This window comes from Leuresthes tenuis, unplaced genomic scaffold (genome assembly GCF_036924035.1).
Source record: "Leuresthes tenuis unplaced genomic scaffold, fLeuTen1.0.hap1 SCAF_15, whole genome shotgun sequence".
Taxonomy (NCBI): Eukaryota; Metazoa; Chordata; class Actinopteri; order Atheriniformes; family Atherinopsidae; genus Leuresthes; species Leuresthes tenuis.
In genome coordinates, this window is record NW_027325369.1 from 32410821 (window position 1) to 32434977 (window position 24157).

At 46.2% G+C, this 24157-nt stretch overlaps 1 protein-coding gene across 1 annotated transcript; it reads right to left on the reverse strand.

Annotated features, from left to right (window-relative positions):
• Positions 1–1332: 1332 nt before the first annotated feature.
• rin3 (Ras and Rab interactor 3) lies at positions 1333–23431 on the reverse strand. Its single transcript, XM_072365189.1, has 14 exons — positions 23119–23431; positions 14731–15268; positions 12691–12802; positions 12508–12580; positions 12339–12430; positions 10375–11332; positions 8828–9008; positions 8567–8738; positions 8334–8455; positions 8077–8263; positions 7071–7202; positions 5393–5559; positions 3757–3871; positions 1333–2568 (listed from the first exon to the last, which is right to left on the reverse strand). Exons 1-14 carry the CDS (start codon positions 23151–23153, stop codon positions 1832–1834), a joined length of 3621 nt encoding a protein of 1206 aa, XP_072221290.1. The 5' UTR covers positions 23154–23431; the 3' UTR covers positions 1333–1831.
• Between the last annotated feature and the right edge of the window lie 726 nt (positions 23432–24157).

The following is a 24157-nucleotide window of genomic DNA, read 5'->3' on the forward strand; positions in this document are numbered from 1 at the left end:
AGTCAGACGCTGTGGTTCATAACGCTGCTTTCTAATCTGTTAGGATAGAGTTTAGCAGACAAACATAAAGCATAATAAACCACTTGTCGGGTCATTATTGTAGTTTTCTGGTTTAAAGGTCAGAGAGGGATGAGGACTTTATTGGTGCCATCTTCTCTTTTTGAAAGAATAATCTTCTTTGTGTCTTTTCTGTTAACAAACCGTAAATGAGGAATTAATTTACGTTGAGCTGTGCTTCATAGTTTCACTTTAAACCATTGATGACAGCTATTTTGCTCCCAGGCTGCCGGTTTCCTTGTTGTTCCCAGAGTTTCTAAAAGCAGAATGGGAGGCAGAGCCTTCAGTTTTCAGGCCCCTAAAAGTAGAATGGGAGGCAGAGCCTTCAGTTATCAGGCCCCTAAAAGCAGAATGGGAGGCAGAGCCTTCAGTTATCAGGCCCCTAAAAGCAGAATGGGAGGCAGAGCCTTCAGTTATCAGGCCCCTAAAAGCAGAATGGGAGGCAGAGCCTTCAGTTATCAGGCCCCTAAAAGCAGAATGGGAGGCAGAGCCTTCAGTTATCAGGCCCCTAAAAGCAGAATGGGAGGCAGAGCCTTCAGTTATCAGGCCCCTAAAAGCAGAATGGGAGGCAGAGCCTTCAGTTATCAGGCCCCTAAAAGCAGAATGGGAGGCAGAGCCTTCAGTTATCAGGGCCCTCTCTGTGGAACCAGCTGCCAGTTTGGCTTCAGGAAGCAGACACCCTCTCTACCTTTAAGATCAGGCTGAAACTTTCCTTTCTGATAAAGCTTATAGTTAGGGATGGCTCAGGTGAGCCTGAAACATCCCATAGTTCTGCTGCTATAGGCCCAGCCTGCTGGGGGAGCTCCCATGATGCACCTCTCCTCCCTCTGACATCATTGCTGTCATTAACTTGTGTTTCTCTCTCTCAGCAGGTGTCTCTGGCCCGGTGTTACGCTGCTTGTTGTCCCCTCTTTCCTGTCCTCTCAGCCCCAGCTGGTCCAGGCAGATGGACCCTTCCTGGTTCTGGTTCTGATGGAGGTTTCTTCCTGGTTCTGGTTCTGATGGAGGTTTCTTCCTGGTTCTGGTTCTGATGGAGGTTTCTTCCTGTTAAAAGGGAGTTTTTTCTCTCCACAGTCGCCTCGTGCAGCTCAGGATCAGAGAGAAGTTTTACTGCGATCTGGGAAACTTATTAATTGATTTGATTTGACTGGAATATGATCGTATTACAATGAACTGGATTGTATCTTCCAACCGTTATTCATTGTGATAGATTTAGAAATGTTATTATCAACAAATGAAAAGCAGCATTTAGTAGTTGTGAAAGGTTCTTTATTTACAGCGCAGTGAGAGTAATTGTACAAAAGGTAAGTTTTGGTCCCTTTAGCTGCTCCTACACACCTATTTCAGGTGTTTTAGTGGCTGCTTTTCCACACAGTAACGTTGATCTAAATGTGGTGACGACACTTATTCCTCCCTAATAAAGTCCAAGTAATCGGTGACTTCCAGTCCTCTGCTGTCTGCAGCAGATGTTTTGAATGTCACAAAGAGTAGCATCAAGTATTGAGTATAAACATGATATATATGCATGTTACATGTATTTTTTTTTGTATTGAACCACATGCGAGGGGTTCCAGACCCCTTGTTGGTTCAGAAATCCGTCTGTTTGGTGTTAGTTGCTGCATCAAAGTGTAACCGTGCTCACACTGACCCACATTTTCCTTTTATACTGGATTAATATTTGAAGTGAGACCTGAGATTCAAATACATTTCATACATTTTCCCTCCTGTTTTTGTCTCTTCTACAGTTTGTTGATGCGCTTCCAGACAGATGCAGTTAAAAGTTAATCAGACTCTCCTCTTCCACCTCAGGCTCTGGACTACTGACAGCTGCCGTGTCGGCTGTGTGGAGGCTTCCTGCAGGTGGAGCCGGGGGCAGTACCGGGGGCGGGGCTAGGGTCGGATCCGCGGGATGTCCCGGGGGCGGAGTCGGAGGCGGGGCTTGGGGCAGAGTCGGGGGCGGGGCTAGGGTCGGATCCGCGGGCTGTCTCGGGGGCGGAGCCGGAGGCGGAGCAGCGGGATGTCCCGGGGTTGGAGTCGGGGGCGGGGCTTGGGGCGGAGCCGCGGGATGTCCCGGGGGGAGAATCGGGGGCGGAGCCGCGGGATGTCCCGGGGGGAGAATCGGGGGCGGAGCTTGGGGTGGAACCGCGGGCTGTCCTGGGGGCAGAGGTGGAGGGACTGCTTGGGTCACTGCTGGGGCTCGAGCCGGGGGCGGTGCTGGAGGCGGTGCTGGACGCGGAGCTGAGGGGCAGGTGCGGCCCGGCTGCTGGTTGCCCGGCTGCTGGTTGCCCGGCTGCTGGTTGCCCGGCTGCTGGTTGCCCGGCTGCTGGTTGCCCGGCTGCTGGTTGCCCGGCTGCTGGTTGCCCGGCTGCTGGTTGCCCGGCTGCTGGCCGACAGGATGGTAGACGAAGCAGTAACCTCCCGGTGGGCAGCTGTTCTTAACACGGAGGGCCAGGTCTGTCGGGGTGACGGGCTGCTGAACATCATCCATGTACAAGCTGAGCATGTAGGAGTCTGGAAGGGAATAACAAAGAGGTTTGACTCCAGCTGCTGTCCTGAGACAATTCATTTTGTATCCTTTGTATCCTATCCTCAGGATACACAACAAATGTCAGTATAAGCTGACAGTTAAGGCTGAATCCTGTAGTAAAAGTAATTCAGGGGTTGGAAAAACTTCATATTTCAGCCATCATTTGGACACAGATAAGAACCAAAGCTGCAGATGTTTGACACACCGTGTCAAGCTGCATTAAAGTTATAAAGTAACTTTAACGGAGGACGTCTGGGCGTTGATCACGCCACGCCCAAAACCAGCTGCAATAAAAGGAGTTGCAAATTCATGGTTTGAGGGGAAACTGTTTTGTCCAAAGCATGCCACAAACATTGCATTAATACTTGAGCAAATTGTGTCAACTCTTAAAGAAACATGCAAAAAAGATGCTTCCCGTTCCGCCCTTTCACACTTTGATGTGTGAATATCTGCTGTTACACCTCATTATAGGTCCTGTGTTCTCCATTTCACCCTGAAATCATACTCGCTTTGTTGTTATGACATCGTAAAACCCTGCCTTTTAGCCAAAAAACAATGGTGAAAAACAAGTTTGAGAACAGCTTAGAATTGCCTGGTTCAGGCTGGAACCGGCTCGGTCCGGCCCACATGACGCCGTTAGCTCAGACAGGAGAAGGTGGACAGAGAGTCAAACCAATAGAAGAGAAGCAGCTGGTGGGATCCTGTTGTTGCAGGACAGAAGAGAGACTTTCTTTAAGAAAAGACGGAACTTTACCAGGAACTGAGTGAATAAAAGCCGGCACAATGCAACTGTAAAGTCCTTTTCCAGTCGGGCGAGTTTCTTTGTTTCCTGAATAAACTCAACTGCACTGGAATTTCTCTCTTTTTTTGGCTGTTTTACACTCTGAGCCTGCAAAGGAGGTAGTGAGGGAGCTAAACAGGCCCACCTCGAGTGCATTTACGTATATATCAAGCCAGCACTCGTCTCTCAGCCGACTCCACGACACACAGTGATGCAGAGCTGAGCCGCCTCTGTTCAGCATGTGTGAATTACGAGGAGCAGCAGCAGCAGCGAGTTAATTAATTAAATAAAACGCCGTTTCAGTGACGACCATTAGCTCTCGTGGTTTTGCAGAAGTGCTAATGTCGAAGATGTGATTTCAGGGGTCGAGGAGATGAAAACCAGACGGCACCTTGTTCAAAGCGTGCAGCACACTGCTCAGTCAGCTGCTGGATGGTCATCGTGGGGAAGACGCCCAAAGTTTTTGGGTTGGCTCCCATCTCTGGACAATACACGGTCAGGAAGTCCTGCAAAACACACAAGAAGGTACCTGAAGATTAGCATGTAGCATGTTAGCCCTGTCACACTCAGGCCATATACAGTTTTCTGACAGCAGGGTGAAGATTATCACTGGCTGTAATGTTTGTGCTGACTGGAAACGGCTGTCTCCTTGGTTTAATGTCAGAATAAGCAACAATCTCCCCTTTGTTTACATGGAAGTGGCTGATTATAAATGTTCAGTATGTTTAGGAACATGGGTGTGATGAAGCACATGTGACACTTCCTGTCATGTGACCTTGATGTTTGAGCCATAAATGCACCAAAAGCTTTAAGTCATCTGAACTTGATTAATCTAATATCCAGAAAAGCTGGGAAGACATATTCAGAGCAGAATATTGGGAACAGATTCAGGGAGTCTGGGGAAGTCTCAGTGTGGAAAGGCCAAGGACAGAAAGCCCTGTTGGATGAGCTCGGAGCCCTCAGGCAGCACTGCAGGAGAAACCGTCAGGCCACCATGATCCATACAGCCACATGGGCTCAGGAGGAGCTGGGAGAAGCATTTCCACTCAACACAGTCCACAGCTGCATCCAGAAATGTGAGCTGAAGCTGCATCACACCAGGAGGAAGCCATATATCAGCTCTGAGCAGAACCACGGCCCAGTTCTCTGGACTCCAGCTCAGCTCAGAGGGACAGAAAGACAGTGGACACGTGTTCTGTGGGCAGATGAGTCCACGTTTCAGCTGCTTCTGGGAAAAACTGCTGAGAAAGAGCATCCAGCTGTTCTCAGAGGAAGGTTTAAAGCCAGCGTCTGTGATGGTCTGGGGCTGCAGCAGAGTCCAGGGCATGGAGGGCTTCATCTGGGTGAAGGTACCACTGATGCATGCTGGATGTTGGAGTTCTGCAGAGACAGATGCTGCCATCAAGGTGCCGTCTTTTCCCGGGAGGTCCGTGGTTATTTCAGCAGGACGATGCCAGACCTCATTCTGCAGGACTTCCAGCAGCTTCAGACACACAGAGTGTGTGAGCTCGGCTGCTGCCTGCAGTCCACATCTGTCTCCTGCTGCAGATGTTGGAGCATCATGAAGAGGAGAACCAGACAACCAGGGACTGCTGAGCAGCTGGAATCTGGGATTCAGCAGGAATGGACTCGGATTCCTGTGGAAAAACTCAGCTGGATGTTGGAGTTCTGCAGAGACAGATGCTGCCATCAAGGTGCCGTCTTTTCCCGGGAGCTCCGTGGTTATTTCAGCAGGACTCTGGAGCAACTTTTACTGGGTGTTGATGCTTCAGATTCTGGATTTGGTTCAACCTAAAAGTTGAATCTAAAAGTGCACAATATCCATGTTTATCTCTGGGATGTTTTGGCCTGTTTTTGCTTCAGTGGCAGCAGGATTCGATTGTTTAACCCGATGAGCTTCCTGTGGCTTGTTGGGCTCACGGGTTCAGGCTGCTCCACATTTAGACCGACAGACTCTCTGTTCATCAGTCACTTTAATAAAGCTTCTCAAAGGTGAACCCCTTCAGGACAGTGAAATAGTTGTGTACCCGAACAGATCCTTGGGCCGTGCGCTCCTGGTTGAGCGTGCGTCGTCTCTCCCAGCGGTGGATGGAGTCCTGAACCTCCCTGCTGAGCTGCCGTGTCGCTGACCTCTGCTGGTCAAACGTCTTGATGTGCTCCAGCGCCCCGTAGGTGGTGGTCAGGTAGTAGGAACCTGAAGACAGAAATGCTCATATTTAGTGTGCGTTTATGTTTGATTCACCCTAAAAACAGTGATTCTTACATTTAATTTCACTGCAGACCGTATAAATTCAGGATATTAAATGTTTCGTCTCATCAGCTTCATTTCATCTGTTAACAAACATCCATTTTTACACATTTTCAGACCTGCAACACGTTTTCCCACTTTGTTTTCTTCTCCCAACACTTAAAGACGTTCTCACTCTGGCATACAACCACAAACATAGCAACAGCTGCCTCAGTCTGTCTCAGTCAGCCTTGGTGGCAGATTCTAATTGATCTAATTGGAGTATAATTTAGACTCGAATTATAAAAAGATGGGAATGTAGGATATAACTAAAGCATATCTTAGACTTTTATTTCACTGCAGACAGTTCAAACTCAGCATATTTCATATTTTGTCTCATTAGCTTCATTTAATTTATTAATAATCATCCAGTTTTTACATTTCAGACCTGCAACACGTTCCTTTTCCCACTTTGTTTCCTTCTGCCAACACTTAAAGCCGTTCTGACTCTGAGGAAACCAGGTGATGCAGAGTTCCAGCTGTTATTTTGTCCCATTCCTCCTTAAACAGGTCTTAAGGTGTGCAGCAGTGCGGGGGGGTGGTTGTTTCTCTGCTGGGGACAGGTCAGGACTGCAGGCAGCCAGTCCAGCACCCGTACCTCTTCTTCCTCAGCCAGGCCTTTGGACTGTGGCAGAATGTGGTTTTCCATGGTCTGCTTGAACAATGCTGGGACGTCCCAGGAAAAGATGTGGCCTTGAAGGCAGCATATGTTGCTGTAAAATCTCAGTGAGCTTTTCTGCATTAATGCTGCCGTCACAGAAGTGGAAATGAGCTTTGCCCCCTGATCCAACCCCATACCATCACAGAGCCTGGCTGCAGGGACTGGCTGCTGACAGCAGGCTGGATGCTGCTTTTGCTCTTTGCTCCATGTGTTGCTTTAAAATCTCAGATTCGATGAAGTTTAATGAGACGAAACTTTTGATTCCCCTTTTAAATTTGACCAAAGCAGTTTTAAAAGAAAGCTTTTTCTAAATGGAGAGTTTTAACCGAGGTGAAGCTTGGGGTCTGCTTTCAGACTCCTGCATCTCCCTGTTCGTGGGTGTAGACTGAGCCCTGGTGTCAAACTGGCCCAGAAGGCTTCATATCGCACTTCTCTTGGGACATTTGGATTGGCTCCCAGTGCAGTCTGTTTGTGTTTAAGTGCCTGAACGTTCCCCGGCTTGTTTATCTGAACTTTTAGAGGATGTGTGCCCCCCGCTGCTCTCTCAGATCAGCCAACGAGCTCCTCTTGGTTGTACCCAGAACCCGGCCGGCCGATCCTTCCCAGCTCCTTCGGATCTCATTCAAATCTCATCTTAAGACGTACCTTTTCTTGCAGGCTTTTCCAGGTTGACTTTGAGCTTTGTCTTTGATGAATAACTCTTGTTATTTATATTTTTCAGTGGGTCTAACCCTATATCAGCTGTGTGTGGGCGTACCCTCTCCTAGTGTTAATGATGGGTCCATCAGCTCCATCATGTATTCAACATCCAGCTGCAGTGCGGACAGATTGCATCTCGCCAGGACGTACATCATTACAGGCAGGAAGTCATCAGCGCCATGGGCCCGCCCTAAACACACACACACACACGTTTTGAGGGTCCATTCAGGGTTTCTTTTCTCAACACAATGATGCTGATCAGTTAAAAGGCTGAAAATCTTTAAATAAAGGTTGAAATTAATGAGCAAATGAAAGATTTTTCTTATTTATTTATTTATTTCTGATTATTGTAATAGCATCTTTACAGGTCTGCCTAAAAAGTCAGTTAGACACCTGCAGCTCATCCAGAACTCAGCTGCTGGAGTCCTACTGAGACCAAAGAAGTGGAGCACATCAGTCCAGCTGTGAAGTCTTTACACTGGCTGCCTGTCCATCAGAGGATAGACTTTAAAGTTCTGATGCCGGTCCATCAGAGGATAGACTTTAAAGTTCTGATGCTGGTCCATAAAGCTCTGAATGGTCCAAAATACATCAGTGACCTCCTGACCCACTATGAACCTCCCAGACCCCTCAGGTCATCTGGATCCGGTTCTTTATCAGTTCCCAGAGTCAGAACCAGACCTGGAGGAGCTGCATTCAGCTTCTATGCTCCACATGTCTGGAACAAACTCCCAGAAAGCCTCAGATCAGCTGAAACTCTCAGTATTTAAGTCCAGGTTGAAGACACATCTATTTTCAGCTGCTTTTGAATAAGCTTGAGTTTCAAAACGAAATCATGTTTTAACTCCTGATTTTATCTTTCATATATATATTTTTTTTCTGATTTTATCTATTGTTCTTATTTCCTTCTTTTGTTTAAATTTTAAATCATGCTTTTTATTTCTTCTGTTTTAATGTCTCTGTGAAGCACTTTGAATCACCTTGTTGTTGAATTGTTCTGTACAAATAAACTTGCCTTGCCTTATTTCAGGAAACTTGAGTCATTTGTGTGGACGGGTTCTGACCTGGACAGCTGACAGACATGGAGTCATAGATGATCTTGCAGGTCTTGAGCAGCAGCTCGATCTTCTTCTGTGGAGAATACTCCTGATGCAGGTTGTTCAGTTTGATGCTGATCTTCTCCATGGCGGAGGCCTCCGGGACCGAGGTGGTTATTCCCAAAGCTGTGGTGGTGCTGCTGAGGACCACAGACTGAGACACACACACAGCATCAGCACCTTTAACACATCACATGCTCTGACGGCACTCTGCTGGGTCCCACCTGGTTCTGCCCCAGCTGCTTCACGCTGCCGGCGCCGGTGTGCAGCTTCTCCAGACTTTGGTAGATGGGCTCCCTCAGAGGCTTCAGGACACTTTTACACAGAGCCGCCTCCACGATGTTCTCTGCAAGGACAAAAACTCAGACTCCACTTCCTGGGAGCTCTGCTTCCCTGTAGCTCGCCTACAGGAAGCACGAGTTCAACAGGAAGTGGCAGTGATGGAAGATAAAGTTACCCAGTTTGTCTTGTGTGTACTGGTGTTGTGGTTCCAGCATGGCCTGCAGCTCTGTGCTCTGCAGGAGGTAACTCTTCAGCTGAGTCATCATCTGTCTGATCTCCTGTAACAGCTCGGTGGAGGTCGAGTGGTTCGACATCGTCTCCAAGGTGAAAGCTCGGTGCTCCTTCACCTAAACACAAAGCATGAAACATCCTTCCACATTTAAATCTATGCCTCTCCAGAGGAGCTGTAAAGTTGCCGCCCTCATGATGTACTCACAAGGTTACCAAAGTAGCTTTGAGGGTCCCTGGCCAGCTCCACGATGCGCTTGGAGAGGCGGCGGTCGTGGCTGATGAGCCCGGTGAGAACGGTGGACAGACGGCTGCGAGCTCGGTTCAGCATCATGGTGGTGGGGGTTCTCCTGATGACTGCTTTTGGGCTGCGGCTCTCTGCGAGGCTCCTGGAGGTAAAAAACGCACCAAATCTTCAGTTTGGCGCCTCACAGTAACTGCCTCCTGCACAGGGTTCGGCTGTGATGTAAAGTGTTTGGAGAAAACACAGCGAGCCCGTGATAAAGATGCTGATAAAGATGTGTGGACAGACATTCAGCTGCTGTCACAGCGACCCAAATCGGTCCAAAACAACTTGCAAATGGACGAGCGTTGGTCATTTGGGAGCTAATGTGCTTCATGATATCCCAGTAAATGCAGCGCTGAAAGGAGGAGAACCACCTTCTCAACTCTGAGAGGTGAAAACGTTGCTATATGGAAGGGAAAATCATCTTCTACGAATGGGAAGTAAAAGCGCAAATGTGGTGATTTTATCTGAGTCACTGCTGATAAAATGTCTGTATTCCTCCTCTCAGCTCAGCTCAGAGGAGTTACACTGCAAGTGACAAAGGTAAACAAGAAAGAATATGTGAAATCTTTGGTTCTGCTTCACTGATTTTCGTCACTTTTCGTCATTTCCTCATTTCAAAACCGTTCAGTGAGTCTGAGGTTGTCTCAGCTGGAGCTAATGCTGATAATGAAGCAGTCAAACCGCAGACTGAACCAACTTTAAGCCCCAGGTGTTCTTCCTTGGTGAATATATCAGTTCATTTTGGTTATTTATTAAAAGTCAAACCCTCTGAAGACATGCTGGCTCTGCATAATGAAACATAAGTTTTTCACTGTGGACCAATGAAGCTGTTCTACATTCTGTAGCGACTAACTTTCTGCATCATCAGAGGACGTTTCTTTCACTTTAGACGAGCTGTAACACCTTCGTTCTTCTGCAGGAAAACAACAGCATCAAACATAATTTCTTATTTTGGAACATCACCGAAATCGTGACTCAAATCCAGCTTGGTGCTCGCTAAGCATTTATTTGTTTTATGTAAAGCTCGCTGAATCAGCTCGTTATCGCAGAAGAAACGGATAAACTTGCACCCCCGATTCAACATTTTAATCTTCTCCTTCCATAAAGCGGTTGTAAGCAACACATACTGGACTCACGAGCGAGTCTCTTCACGTATACGAGCAGTTTTCTTCTCTTTGTGTCATCCTCAACTTGAGTCAGGTTTGGTGTACCACAGGGGTCTATGCTGGGGCCCCACTTTCTCTAAAGGGACTCTGTTCATCCACTTGTAGTTTATAAGAAGAAGATTTGCAGTTTGTACTTCAGTAACTTATCTAAATGAATACCTGGACAGCGCCTTGGATGTTTAGAATACGGTTTTAGCTTCTGATAAAGCGGTTATGATCAGAGATGATGTAAAGCCACAATCATGAAGCCGAGACTCCCAGATTTGTGGGACCTGTTGAAGAAAGAGGAAGAGGACCTACTTGTGGTTTTGCTCCTGCTCCTGGTTCACATCTCCTTCCTCCTCCGTGCTGCTGGTGGAGCAGGAGTCGAGGTCAGCTCCCAGGGCAGCGCCCCCCTGTGGAGAGTACAGCGACACATCGGGGCGCCGAGCCGGCGACGGAGGAGGTATTTTCATCCCGGCACCTCCTCCAGGTGGCTCTGTGCAACAAGGTTTGGCCCGTGGTGGAGGGACTGGACGAGATGGCTTCTTTACTGATGATGGACCGGATTTGTCCTCCTTCTCATCCTCTTCTCCTCTCGTTTCCCCCTCCTTCCTGTGCACCTCCTCCTCTTTATGGGGGCTGCCGGCCTCCTGTTCGGCAGCCCCCATAAAGAGCAGACCTGCTCTGTTTTCTGTTCTCTTCTGTCCTTTCTCCCCCCCCCCTTCTCTCTCAGCTTTCTCAGCAGGTTTTTGTCCCTTCTCCCTCCCCGTCCCTTCTCCGGTATCTCGGTCTGCGTTCTTCTTGGAGGAGGTGCGACGAAGAGGAGCAGGAGGCAGAGGCGGAGCAGCTCGACCCTGCAGGGGAACAGGAGGCCTCGATGGAGGAGGTGATGTTGACACTGACTTCCTGTCTTCTTTTTCCCGTGTTACTCCACTTCCTTCCTCTTTTCTCTCGGGTTCTTGAGCCAATGTTTTAGGGGAGGGTGGAGAGGAGGAAGAGGAGGAAGAGGAGGAGCCCCGGCCGGGGGGTCGGGGTGGGGGGCGTTTGTAAAATGGAGCTTTCACCTGTGGGTTGATCCTCTGAGAGGCTTCTCCGTTCTGCAGGGAGGAGGTGGCGTTGTCATTGGTGATGGTATCGAGTTGGGAGGTGGAGGGGGGGTTCTGGTCTTTGTTGGGCTGGTCCTCCACAGTGACTGGGTTGACATACAGGTACATACTGGCCTTAATGGTGTCGTCCTGGTTCTTCGGTCTTTGGTTCAGATCAGACATCCAGAATTCTGCAACAGAAGCAGTCAGAGTTTAGCGCCTTTGGCATTTAGTTCTGGAGTCATTTATTTCTTATTCAGAATCTTTATTGATTATATTTTTTCCTTTTGTGTAGCTCTTTTCCATCCACCAGAACCCCCTGTGGACCTCACATCCCCCTGCACCAGAGCAGAGGAGAGCTATGAAGCTAATAAAATCTTTATTAGCTCCTATAACAAGCCTCTGAATCGCCTTTGGATGCATTTTCAGACTTGAGATGTGATTTCGGATGATTTCTGGGTCACAAACAGGAGAGCACAGCAGCGAGGAGGCTAAAATTAGAAAAATGAGATGAGGTTTTTGACTCCTTCGCCTGCAGCTCAGATCACCTGCTTCCACTTCTCCGACCACTTTCTCTTGCATTTCAACCTTCACTCTCTTTCTGCTCAACTTCCAAGTCTTTTGTGAGGTTTATTACGCCTAAGAGACGGGTTTTTGGTGTCTTTATCGTCTGTAGAAAGCTCCATTCTTTCACCGATTCTTGTCCTGATGACATCAGCCAAATCACACTGAAACAAAGAAGTTTTTTATTTTATCCTAGATATTCTGTTTGAGTTGAACGTACCTCTTACTCCCTCTGTTGCCTCGTGCTTCTTTAGTCCTGCTGAATCTGTGGGAGACCTTCTAATTCCTGCTGAATCGTTTGTACTTCTGAGTAATAAGCTAATTAAAGCGTTCACTTCATCGCTGGGAGGTACATATCAGGATGATTCCTGAGGCAGAGATGTTGATCTTTGGTGTGAGGATCCTGCTTTTGGTTTTCATGCTGAACTTGTCCCAGTCTGGCTGCATCTCAATCTTACACGTGCTGAAATATTCCTCTAACTTTAGCTGGATTGTGGTATTTTCACGCTGATTTCTGGCTGTTTTGCTCAGTGTCTACATGCCTCAGTGGTTTAATCTTCTTTCTAACTGTGGTTCTCTGAGTATCTACCGTATATTTCCATTGAAACGTCACAGTAAAGTCAGATTATTTACCTGCACCCAGAGCTGAGATCACCTCCAGCTCCTCTCTCTTTGTTGCCATCGTAACAGCCTGGGGTAACTTCAGCTGGACGGTCAGGATGTCCCTGCAAAATTCACAGTATTTAAGCAGGTTGCTGTTATAATGAGACCATAAGATGGTTTTTGTGTGTTTGTGTGCTACCTGCTGGCACAGTAGAAGGTGATCAGTTTGAAGATATCATCAAAAACCAAAGAGGATCCTTCCAAGTGAACAACTGAGAAGAGAAAGCAGTTCAGGGTAAATCACTCGCTGCTCTGCCGTGTCACCGTCCAACTTTAACTGCAGCTGTGAGCAGCAGAAGCTGCTCTGGTGTGGAACACCTACACGTCTTGTGCTGTTTGACGGTCAGATGGCGTACGAGCGGCGCTTCCCCCTCATCAGCCAGTCGTAGTGAAACCATCGAGGCCTTTTCTCCTGAACTGTGAACCAGGAACATCTGCAAATGTCAACATGAGCCGTTATAATATAATATCTATGTAGGACAAATAAAGGTCTGTCTAATCTTACACATTTGAGGTCAGATTATGTACAATTAAACACAAAACTGATTCTAAATCTTGACCCATAAATGGAACTGACCATTAGGAGTTTAATTGCTTATTAAAGCAACGCAACAGCAAAAAAGTTGGAACCCAAAAAGAAGGGATCTGAAGCAGTCAACCCAGGACATGGAGGACTGCGGTGGTCTGGGGGATGAACCGACTTATTGATGTGGATTGGAATGATGTACTGATGACAACCAGACTCCACCTGAGGGAAGGGGGAAACACGCAGATAGAATGCATATTCAGCTGGATCTAAACCAGCTGACGGGCTCCTCCAACATGTTTCAGCTCTGAGAAACTCTGCTGCTGCCTCAGCAGGATGTTTGGATCAGGATGAAGCTCCGGCCAATGGGTTTGGAGGCATTTACTGGAACTGGAGCAGGTCAGATGTTTCCATCCAGCTCAGAGTTCAGCTCCATCATCAGTGAGGATAAGTGAGACAGAACCTGTGGCACCATGCATGCCCACTGATGCAGGTTCATTTGGGTCCGGTCTGTCCAGAACACCTTTTTCCAGAACTCTGCAGCTCCTTTAAGGACTTTTTGGCTAACTAGCGGTTAGCATGTAGCAGCGTAGCCTCTGTGCTTCTGTTCATGAAGTCTTCTGAGGACAGTCGTCTCTGACAGAGACACACCTGCCTCCTGAAGGCTGGTTCTGATCTGTTGGACGGGCCTTTGGGGGTTTTCTGTCTTCTTTGGCCTAACAGAGCATTCTTTCTTCTTCATGATCTTCCAGACAGCTGCTGTTGGTGATCCTAAGGTTTGACTCATGTCTCTGATGGTTTTAAGCCTCATAACAGCTTCTGTGACTTGGACATATGCTGTGATCCAAACTTGTAGGAAAGGTCTTGCTTATTTGAGCAAAGCAAAGCACATTATTTATGTATTACAACTTGTCTCAGAAGCTAAACAGGGAAACTGAGGAAAACTACGGGAGAGAAAGTGGAACTGATCCTGACAGATTAGTTCAACTGACACTCAGTGGGTCCACATGATGAGATTAACTGGATTACAGCTACAGTTGGGTTCTGCTCCTTATCTGAGGGTAATTATCCTTGGATATATGGCGGTGAATGAATGGAATCACTGGCACAAAGCAGGTCATACCCCGGTACGATAGGTGGCGCTGTCCCCATTTCAGCTATCGCTAATAGAGCCACTTCCTGTTGACGTCTTCACCGCCAACAACAACAAACTCAGGCATTCAGAAAGATGGCGAACGCAGAGCGAGATGAAGCTGCGTCCCTCGCCATCTGTGATGAGCTGGTTATGGCACAGACGATGCACAACGAAGCGTTCTCCATCGCTTTGTTTCTTTCTTTCTGACGACAACAACAGTAATATCGTCTCCTTCCACTTCCGGGTGACGATCGCGGGAAAAAATCTGGAGCATGCGCAGAACGCTCGATCCGATTGTCAGATTAAGGTGTCGACATGTAAATGCAATTTATTTCTACAGCCCTTTACAACAATCCATTTCGGTACCAAAGTGCTTTACAGCAGATAATAAATAAAGAAAAGAATAAGTACAAAACAATAAAATAACAGTAAACGCAATAAAATACAGCAAAATTGAATAAGATAATATAAAAGTGTCACCATACTACTGGGTATTAAAAGCCATCTGAAATAAATATGTTTTTAGCCTCGATTCAAAGAGATACGAGCTGAATAACTCAGTCTTATTGTAATTTAGCCATTAATCCGATCCGATGGCGCTCGTGTAACCGCACTGACTGAGAGAGGAGCAGAAAGTAGTTTCTTTAGGGATGAATGTCTTTAAACTTCAGGTGAAAACAGGTTAAAAGTGTGTGTCTCACCCCTGCTGTCTCCTTCTCCAGAATACCACCGATCTGGTCTTGGCTGAGTCCTTTGGGCTGCCACACAGAAATGCTCCCGACCAGCTTTTCCAGAGCGCTCAGCATGGGAGGAGCTGGTGAGGATGGTGCAACAGCAGGGGGAGGTGGGGGAGGTGGAGAGGAGGAAGGAAGGGGTGAGACTTTAGGAGATAACGGAGGAGGAAGAGAAGGTGGAGGAGAAAAAGAGGGTACCAGGTCAGAGGAGGTGGTTGATGGTGGGGGAGACTGGGAGACGACTATAGGGGAGAGAGGAGGAGGGAGAGATGGGGGAGGAGGGTTGAAGGAGAGAGAAGGGGGAGGTGCAGGAGAAGGATGGGGGGACAGAGGGATGGATGGAGGCAGAGGAGGCCGAGACGGGTTCTGTGAGGGCTTCAGCGTGGGAGGCGGAGGTCTGGGTCGACATGGCCTGGCTGGAGGTTGGGAGGGCAGCGAAGGAGGGAGAGGAGCCGAGGAGGTGAGGGATGAAGGGGTGAGGGCTCCTGATGGAGGGCATGAGAGGCTGCGAAGAAAAAGAGGATTTTTACTCAGCAGAAGTTAAAGAGTTTCATCTTTAATAAACAGAAAGGGTTCAGTTTGAGGCAGAATATGTATATATATATATAATAAAATACAATATATATACAGAATATATATAATTAAATACAATATATATACAGAATATATATAATAAAATACAATATATATACAGAATATATATAATAAAATACAGTATATATATACAGAATATATATAATAAAATACAGTATATATACACAGAATATATATAATAAAATACAGTATATATACAGAATATATATCATAAAATACAGTATTTTTATAGAATATATATAATTAAATACAGTATTTTTACAGACTATATATAATACAGTATTTTTATAGAATATATATAATTAAATACAGTATTTTTATAGAATATATATAATTAATACAGTATTTTTATAGAATATATATATATAATTAATACAGTATTTTTACAGAATATATATATAATTAAATACAGTATTTTTACAGAATATGTATAATAAAATACAGGAGGATTCAGCTCCAGTCGCGAACGAGCCGGTTCGTTCTTTATATTAATAACTGGTTCTATTATTCAACCGGGTATCACATGTTCTTCAGATATTTCTGTGAAGTCGGGTTATAAAAGGCAAACTGCTGCCCAGTAACACCGAAACAGACCAAAATAGTATCACTTCAGAGTTGTCTCCACCTTTATCTGATGAATTCATCAGCTCGGAGCTTTCCCCTGAGCAACAGCTTCCTCCTTCAGGTGGAAACAACACTGTGGGCGGCAGTGTGGGCGGCACTGATAGGCTGTCACGGGGGGGGCGGGGGGGTTCCTCACCCAAAAAAACTACGAATCAAACTAGAAGCAAGAGTTGTGAAGCAGACGTCAAACTGTGGCTTCCTGTTGGTTATCCTTGACTTGCTTTGTGACCGCACAGCAGCCCTTGAACAGGCTTTTGAAACAAAGACAGAGCAGAGGTGGGTTTTTACACAACATATTGTGACGAACGTACAATAATAACTTCAAAAACAAGCCCAGAGCAAATCCAGCTTGTCGAAACCTCTGAGGATCCCTTCTGCTCTGTGATTTAAATCCTGATTTTATAGTTTCTCACTGTTTTAATGCACCATGACCCACACTGAGCATGTGCAAGCAGCTGCTTATCCTTTTATTCCTTCCTTTAAATGTTAGAGTGCAAATGAGCTGCTAAGAAACTAAAATGCGATAAATCGTGGACGCCCATTTGTGACTTCTCCTTTTTTTTTAAGCCTTGCTCCACACAGAGGATGACTAATGGGAAAGAATTGTGGGGATACGTTTGTGGCCAATAGCAGTCTTGTGACCAGAGAGGCTGTGGGACAGTTTGCTGCTGCAACCCAGCAGCTGTGAACAGAATTCATCGACCTATAAGTTGAATATGTGTCGTGCTTCAGGGGAACGCAGAGAGGATTAGACAGAAAAGAACAGCATGACGTTGTGCTTCTCTGCAATGAGCAACCAATGTGGCTGCACTTCACTTTCAGATGGCTGAATTCTCTGTTTGTCAGGGTGTTAGCATGAGGAAGAAAGAAGTGGGTCGGATGGTCGGTTTGGATCCTTTTGGTTCCCAGGTCAGATGGGATATATAATCCCTCCAGTGAGTTCTGGTTCTGACCCGGGGCCTCCTCCCAGGAGGCATCCTAACCAGAGGAACCACCTCAGCTGACTCCTTTCTATGTGGAGGAGCAGCGGCTCTAATCCTAGCTCCTCCCCCCGGATGGTGGAGCTCCTTCCCCTGGATGGTGGAGCTCCTCCCCCCGGATGATGAAGCTCCTCCCCCGGATGGTGGAGCTCCTTCCCCTGGATGATGGAGCCCCTCCCCCTATCTCTAATTCTGAGCCCCGCCCCCCTCTGAAGGAAACTCATTTCAGCCGCTTGTATCCACGACCTCCTTCTTTGGGTCAGAACCCAGATCTGTGAGCTCAGGTGAGGGTTGGAACAAAGATGGAGCAGGAACCTGAAAGCTTCTCCTTCCGGCTCAGCTTCACCAAACGGACCGGAGCAGCACCCTCATTACTGCTGACGAAGCCCCGATCCGTCTGTCTATCTCTGATCCAACTCACCATCACTGAGAACCAGGTCCAGAGATGCTGAAACTGCTCCAGCTGAGGCAGAGACTCATCCCGACCTGGAGGTTCAGAACCGGGTCTCAGATCTGGAGGAGTCGACCTTCATCCCGGCTGCTTCACACTCAGCTGTGAACTGAAGGTCACGGCCTGAAGAGGCAGAGCTGTAACCCTGAGGTTCCAACATGCCTAAATTAAATTCAGGTGCCCAAATGTCTCACTTGTTAACACATGATGTCCTATCAGGAGCCAGGATGTCAGCAGCAGATCCTTTTCAGTCTTTTAAGTTGAGGAGAAAACTTGTGAATCAAACTTTTAACCACAGCTTGGCTGAAGAGCAGGAAATTTAAGGGCAGATTAGCCTGCTGAAAGAGGCCACTGCCATCAGGAAGCCAACAATGTTTATGTGGGTTAAACATCAAAGAAGACAAAGAGAGCTCACAGCACATCATGGTGGCAGGCAGCCGGGCTCTAAACAACCTCCTGAAACCACCACAGAACTGGACGGGAAGTTTTGTACATCAGTGGACTCGTGTGCGTGAAAAAGCACCAAGTTACACATCTGACTCTGCTGTCCAGCTTGCAGGATCTGCCAGGATTTGCCAGGGCCCTCCTCGGACATCCGTGAGAACTATGCACTTAGCAGCGGCGCCGCCCTCTGCCCGCCGCTGCTGACATGGACACGATGGACTGAACCCCGCACTGTGATGCCAGCGGTGAGGGACCTACGATAAAACACGACCCAGCAACCAGCCAACAACAACCTGCAGGACGGGTCAGATCAAGAACTTAGTGACTCCTCTCTTAATGACCTGATAAAAGCACGTTTGAATTAAAAGTTTAAGGAATTTAAAAAAGAATTGGAGGAAAATCTGTGCTAAGACGGTGGAATATGACACAGACAGAGATTTGACATCATACGGTGTGATTTTAACCAAAACGAACTCTACCCAGCAGATATTTGCAGCTGAGACTTCCCTGAGAATCTTTTCCTCCACGTAAACAAAGCATCCGTCAGTCCACATGATTGAAAACAAAATGTGACTCATCAGCACAGTCCGATTTCCTCCACTGCTGCCAGAAAGTTGCTCATGGTGGAAACTTCTGCTCGTGAAAGAAGTGAGCAGCCCCACACCGAGCGTAGCATCCACTGTGTCTTCTGACCAAAGCCATTAGTTTACAGAAGCTGCAGCTACAGAAATGAGCTCAAGATGAAAAGAATCAACAGTGAATTGAGTCCAGATGTAAAGCTAATGTAGTTGAACGCTGAAATATTCAGTCATTTAGAAGCTCAGGTGCCTCAGAGACCATCTCCATGGTCTGATTTGCCTTTTTTAAACGCTCAGTTGTGTCAGCGGAGGCTTTGTTTGCATGCTGTCCTCCAGCATCCAGATGTGCGTCACAGCCTGCAGCTCAGAGGGTGGGATAGCTGAGCCAAAGGTCAGCGTGCCGTGCGGTAAGCTTGAAGAATGCTGAAATCTCACTGTTTGGTGCCTCAACACGAGGAAGGAAGTGTGGTAAAGGGTGTGTGGAAATGGTCTTTTGAGTGGCTGTGATGCTGGCAGGAGGTGATTTGTCAGTCCTGAAGTTTAAATGCAACCTGTTAAGGATCCAGCTGTGTTGCTGCATTTCCGACACTTTGGTGCAACGTTCACGCTGCAACACGAGAGCATAAAACCAACCTTTCTGTCAGCTGACAGGAGTGGGTTGGTGGTTTTGCTTTAAATAACCTTTGAATGCGACTGACAGCAGGTCTAAGGTTGTCTTTATCGGAAGACATTTCTTCTCACACTCCAGCTCTGTTGGATACATCTAAAACACACCAGGTTCCCTCTTTTTTTAATTCACTGAAAGCAGCTGCAGTGGAAAGAAGGTAAACCCTCATTCAAGTCTGAGGTTTTATGAATCAGAACATAAAGAATCATCTGGTCATTACCAGGTACTAAGATTTAAATATAACTTCGGATAACTGACGACAGCATGTGGAAACACAGCGCTGCTTCAGCTCATTGAGGTTTGCACCTTTGGTTTCTGCACAGCTCTCTTAAGGTCCCACCACAGCATTTCAGTCAGGCTGAGGTCTGGACTCTGACTGGACCATTGCAACACCTTGATTCTTCTCTTTTTCCCACATTCTGCTGTAGATCTGCTGCTGTGTTTGGGATCTTTGTCCTGTTGATGAGCCAGTTTCAGCCCAGCTTTAGCTGTGGGACAGATGGCCTCACATCTGACTCTAGAATACTTTGGTATCCAGAGGAGTTCATGGTGGACTCAATGACTGCAAGATGCCCAGGTCCTGTGGCTGCAGAACCAGCCCAGATCATCAGCCCTCCACCACTGTGCTTGACAGCTGGTATGAGGTGTTTGTGCTGATATGCTGTGTTTGGTTTCCTCCAAACGTGCTGCTGTGCATTAGGACCAAACATCTCCACTTTGCTCTGGTCTGTCCAAAGGACATTGTTCCAGAAGTCTTGGGCTTTGTTTTTAGAAAACTGAACTTTTAGTAGGAACTGAGATGCTTTTGTTACAGAGCAGTTTGCCCCCACATGTTCCAAAAACCAGGTAAAAGGTAGAAAATTAAAGTATTTACAAACCGAAGCGATGGTTTTAGTTGTCTGAGAGCCACGAATAATCAAAAAAAGAAGCAGGGAAAAGGCATCAATGCATAACAGAAACAGGAACGCTTCATTAACACAGTGTGGAACACGAATGGTGTAAAAAATGGATGGATATGCAGTATTTACCAGATAATGAGGCACAGGTGATACAAAGGCAATAATTACAGTCCAAAGGTTGTTCTCATTTGTTTAATTCAAGCCTCCTTGTCTCCTCTTTACTCTGATCCTCTGCCTGTGACCCAGAAACAGTTCTTAAAGTACACCTGATTGAGCTTTAAGGGAGCAAGCATCAGTGCGTCCTTTTGGAAAAGTATTTTCAGTGTAGGTTTGGTATCAAGGTGGGCACATTATTCCTCTTTGTAAGTTAAAAGATAAATCTCAGGAACGCCGTCATAAAGCATGATGACAGCAGCTGATAATGGAACAGATGGATGATGCAGCAGAATCTCATATCCTCTGACTCAATAAATCTGAAGTGAGACGCTGTGAAGCAACAATATCCTCTTAATGTCTTTTTTAACCGACAGGCGTTGCTATTCATAATTCAGACGTGCCAAACAGAAGCAGAAAACAGTGCTGTATGTGTTCTGAGATACATTAAGCCCCGCCCACTCACATCCACCCTGCTGGATGGATGAAGCCAGCTTCTGGTGGAAATGTTCTGCTGTCAGCTGTACTGAGGAGCATGCATCTTCCATCCAGCAGCAGCCTCAGAGGATATAAGAGCCCAGTGGATAAACTATATCTGAGGCTAATGTTCCAGCAGAGTTAGCTAAAGACTGTGAATGTGCAGCAAACACTTTTCATCCCACTGTTTTAACAACTTGGTCCAGTTCAACGCTGGACTGAAGGAACTGAGCCACAAAGAGGATCAGTTCCAACTCTCAGAGCCTGAACTTCAGAGCAGGGAAATGGAAGCACCTGAGAAATAACTCCTCATGGTTTATTTACTGATTTATTTCTTCCTTTAGCAGCAGCTAACGCTAACAGCTTAGCTAATGACTACAACTTCTAAGGAGTTACTGCTGTTCCTTTCTGAAAGATGAACATTATTGTTCCCACATTACTTTGTTAGCTGAAGCTAACGCTAACAGCTTAGCTAATGAAGATGACGTACACCAACTTCTAAGGAGTTACTGCTGTTCCTTTCTGAAAGATGAACATTATTGTTCCCACATTACTTTGTTAGCTGAAGCTAATGCTAACAGCTTAGCTAATGAAGATGACGTACACCAACTTCTAAGGAGTTACTGCTGTTCTTTTCTGAAAGATTTTTTTGCTAGCATCTGCTGCTAACTTACAGCTACATGCTAAGCTAAGCTCTGGGATCAATACAGTAACTATCTGTATCTGTATATAGAGCTGGAGTGTTTCTGGTGTGACTGCAGGAACAGCTTCATTCTGTCTGTGTTACTGCATTAAATCACACTGCAGATATCCAGGTGTTGTAGCTGCTGACCTCACCTAAAGGGTGGAGCTGAGCACTTAAATCTCCACCACAAAACCAGCCTGTTAGCAAAGACGTGTCAAAACAGGACAGAGAGCCACTGTGCTTAAACCAACAGGTATTCTGACCAAAGCTCGCCTCATACATCTAAAGAGATCTCAGAAAATTGTGTCAAATTGTCAGAAATAACGTAACGTGTCACGTTATGATAAAGCAGCTTCTGGACTGTCTCTTTGTGATAATGCAAACGCACTGAATGCGAACATTAAACTGGACTCAGATGGTCCGAGCTGCTCTGTTCAGGCTCCAAAGTTGAATCTTTTTACATCTTTTAGTAAAAAACAGTAAAGTTTGTATTAATCCAGCTGAATTTCCAATGAAACTGCTCTCATTCATATATTTTCTGTTTTATTTAGTCAGAAACCGGGACTTAAAGCGTCTCCAGACTGTCGCTGTGCTCTAATAAAAGCCTGATTTTATAACCACAGCCTCATCTGACAGCATCACCGTTAAAGTCGCCTGAAGACAGCGTCTGAGCAGAGAGTTCAGCTGCATGGACCATGATCTCCTACAGAGGAAGTCAGAGGCAGCAGGATGTGTTGAAGGTTTTCTGACACATATTTTCGTAATAACTCGATAACACTTCCTGCATTTAAACAATTACAAGAACGGTTGAATAACCCAGTGGAGCAGAAACTTTTGCTTGACTCAATTTTCACCATTATGAGTCTGTAGCTCTTAACTTGACTGATATTTGCTGTCTTAGATGCCATCAACACATTTTCCACTGATGCCTGATCCATATCCATGAAAACAAGTGTCCACTTGTGGCCAAATCCATTCTTTTAAGCCACTCTTTGCTTTGTCTCATCCACAGTTCACCCTCTAAGTCCTGGACAGAGTTTATAAGCATCTCACTGACTGTGTAACAGCTTCAGTTGGTCTCTGTTGGACCGTTTTTCCCTTAAAGATGGACTCACGATGCATATAACCGGGTCCTTCAAAGGTTATCAAAGCATAATAGTTCATCTCCAAGTGAAATAATAAGAAACTAGCAACAAAAACACAGTTTTTCATCGTATAACTGCAACTTTAAAGGCAAAATATACTGAAATACAACAGCTCAAGTTACTCAAACAGATAAATATGTATTAATAAATACATATTTATGTGTATTTGAGAAATCTGCTCAGTTCAGCAAGTGAAAGTTGCCAGTAAAAAGCCTTTAAGTCCAGGGCTTGTGAGGTATCTTGATGAATTTTTCCGTCACTTTAACACGTTTTTTAATCCCTAAATGACTTTTAAGAGTCTGATCTTCCTTTTGCAAATGCTTTGTCTCAACTTTAAACCACCTGGAAGCTTCCTTAAAAGTTGGAAAAACTAAACATTTCTTCAGCAAAGTGAAAATGAGTGACAGTTTTCTTCTTTTGCAGTTTGAATCTAATCAAACCACGAGAAAACATCGTATTTCCAAACCTCTGAGAGGCAGCTGACCCATATATGAGTCAGTGAGTCATCACATCTGTTTTTCCTGCTCTGGCTGTCTGACTTTCGACCCCCAGCTCCCCCCCCCGTCCTCTCCACGGCCTTCACAACACCCCCCAGCAGAAAACATGCCCCCGCTGCATTTCACGCAGTCACATTTCCACAGACCCCTCTCAAACTCACCCTGTGTCCTGGGAAACGACGCTGGCCTCCATCATATGTCCACAGACTGAGAGTTTGACTGCTCCGTCTCTCTCAGCTCCATCCGAAACCCCGCCTCCACTCTGCCCCCCTTTTTTCTTCCTCCTGTTGATCGCAGCCGGACTGAATAAGGAAAAACTACAAGGCAAAGGGAAAATGTGTTTGTCTGTGTCAGCCCTCCCTCTGTTTCTGCTTCAACTTCCTGAGCTTCGTCAGGCAGGAAGAGACCGAGCACTTTGGTCAGTCCCCCCGCTCTCGGTTTCTTTTTTTGTCTTTGCATATGACACAATGTGTTAAATCGAATGCATCAACGCTCCGGGACTCTCCAGCCAATGCAGAGCTGCTCTTTTTGGAGCAATGAATTTGCCTGATTATCTAAATTAGACGCCTTCACCTTTAAATCCTATGGATTCTAATAGAAATAAAACCCCTCTGACATCCTGTATGTGCTCCTCCTGCCTCCTCCTCCTCTTCTTTCTCCCCTCCCCTCAGCTTTTAAAGTTTTCCAGATGCCCCCCCCCCTCCAAACTGTGGAATGTTTAACTTCATGTTTCCTGCAAACCGAACAGTTTTTTGACCCCTCAGCATTTTTCCTCCCCTCTCCCTGCCTCACCTCGCCCCCCCCCCTCATGATAAACACTCTGTTGTTGGTTTTTATCTTCCTCTTCATCTCTCTCATGTGAAATCCCTTCTAACTGGGGAATTTTATCTGGAAACTGTTGTGCCTTTCTGTGTAACTTCCACTGTAAAGTGTGCTTTATTCTTTAGGCTTCACTGAAATTAAAACCAGGAAGGAGGACTAAATATTTGCAGGTTTGAGGGCGTTCAAATGGCCGATGCTGAAGAATCCAGTAAATATGAATCCTAACGAGAAGCTCCAACAGTTAAATCTTTACACAGTTTACAGAAACATGGTCTAAAGGTCACTCCCTGCCTGTGTCTAACTCACATTCCTGTTTCATCCACACGTTTTTTTACCTTCAGATTTGCAAATGGTGCCACAAACAACTTAAAATCCCCC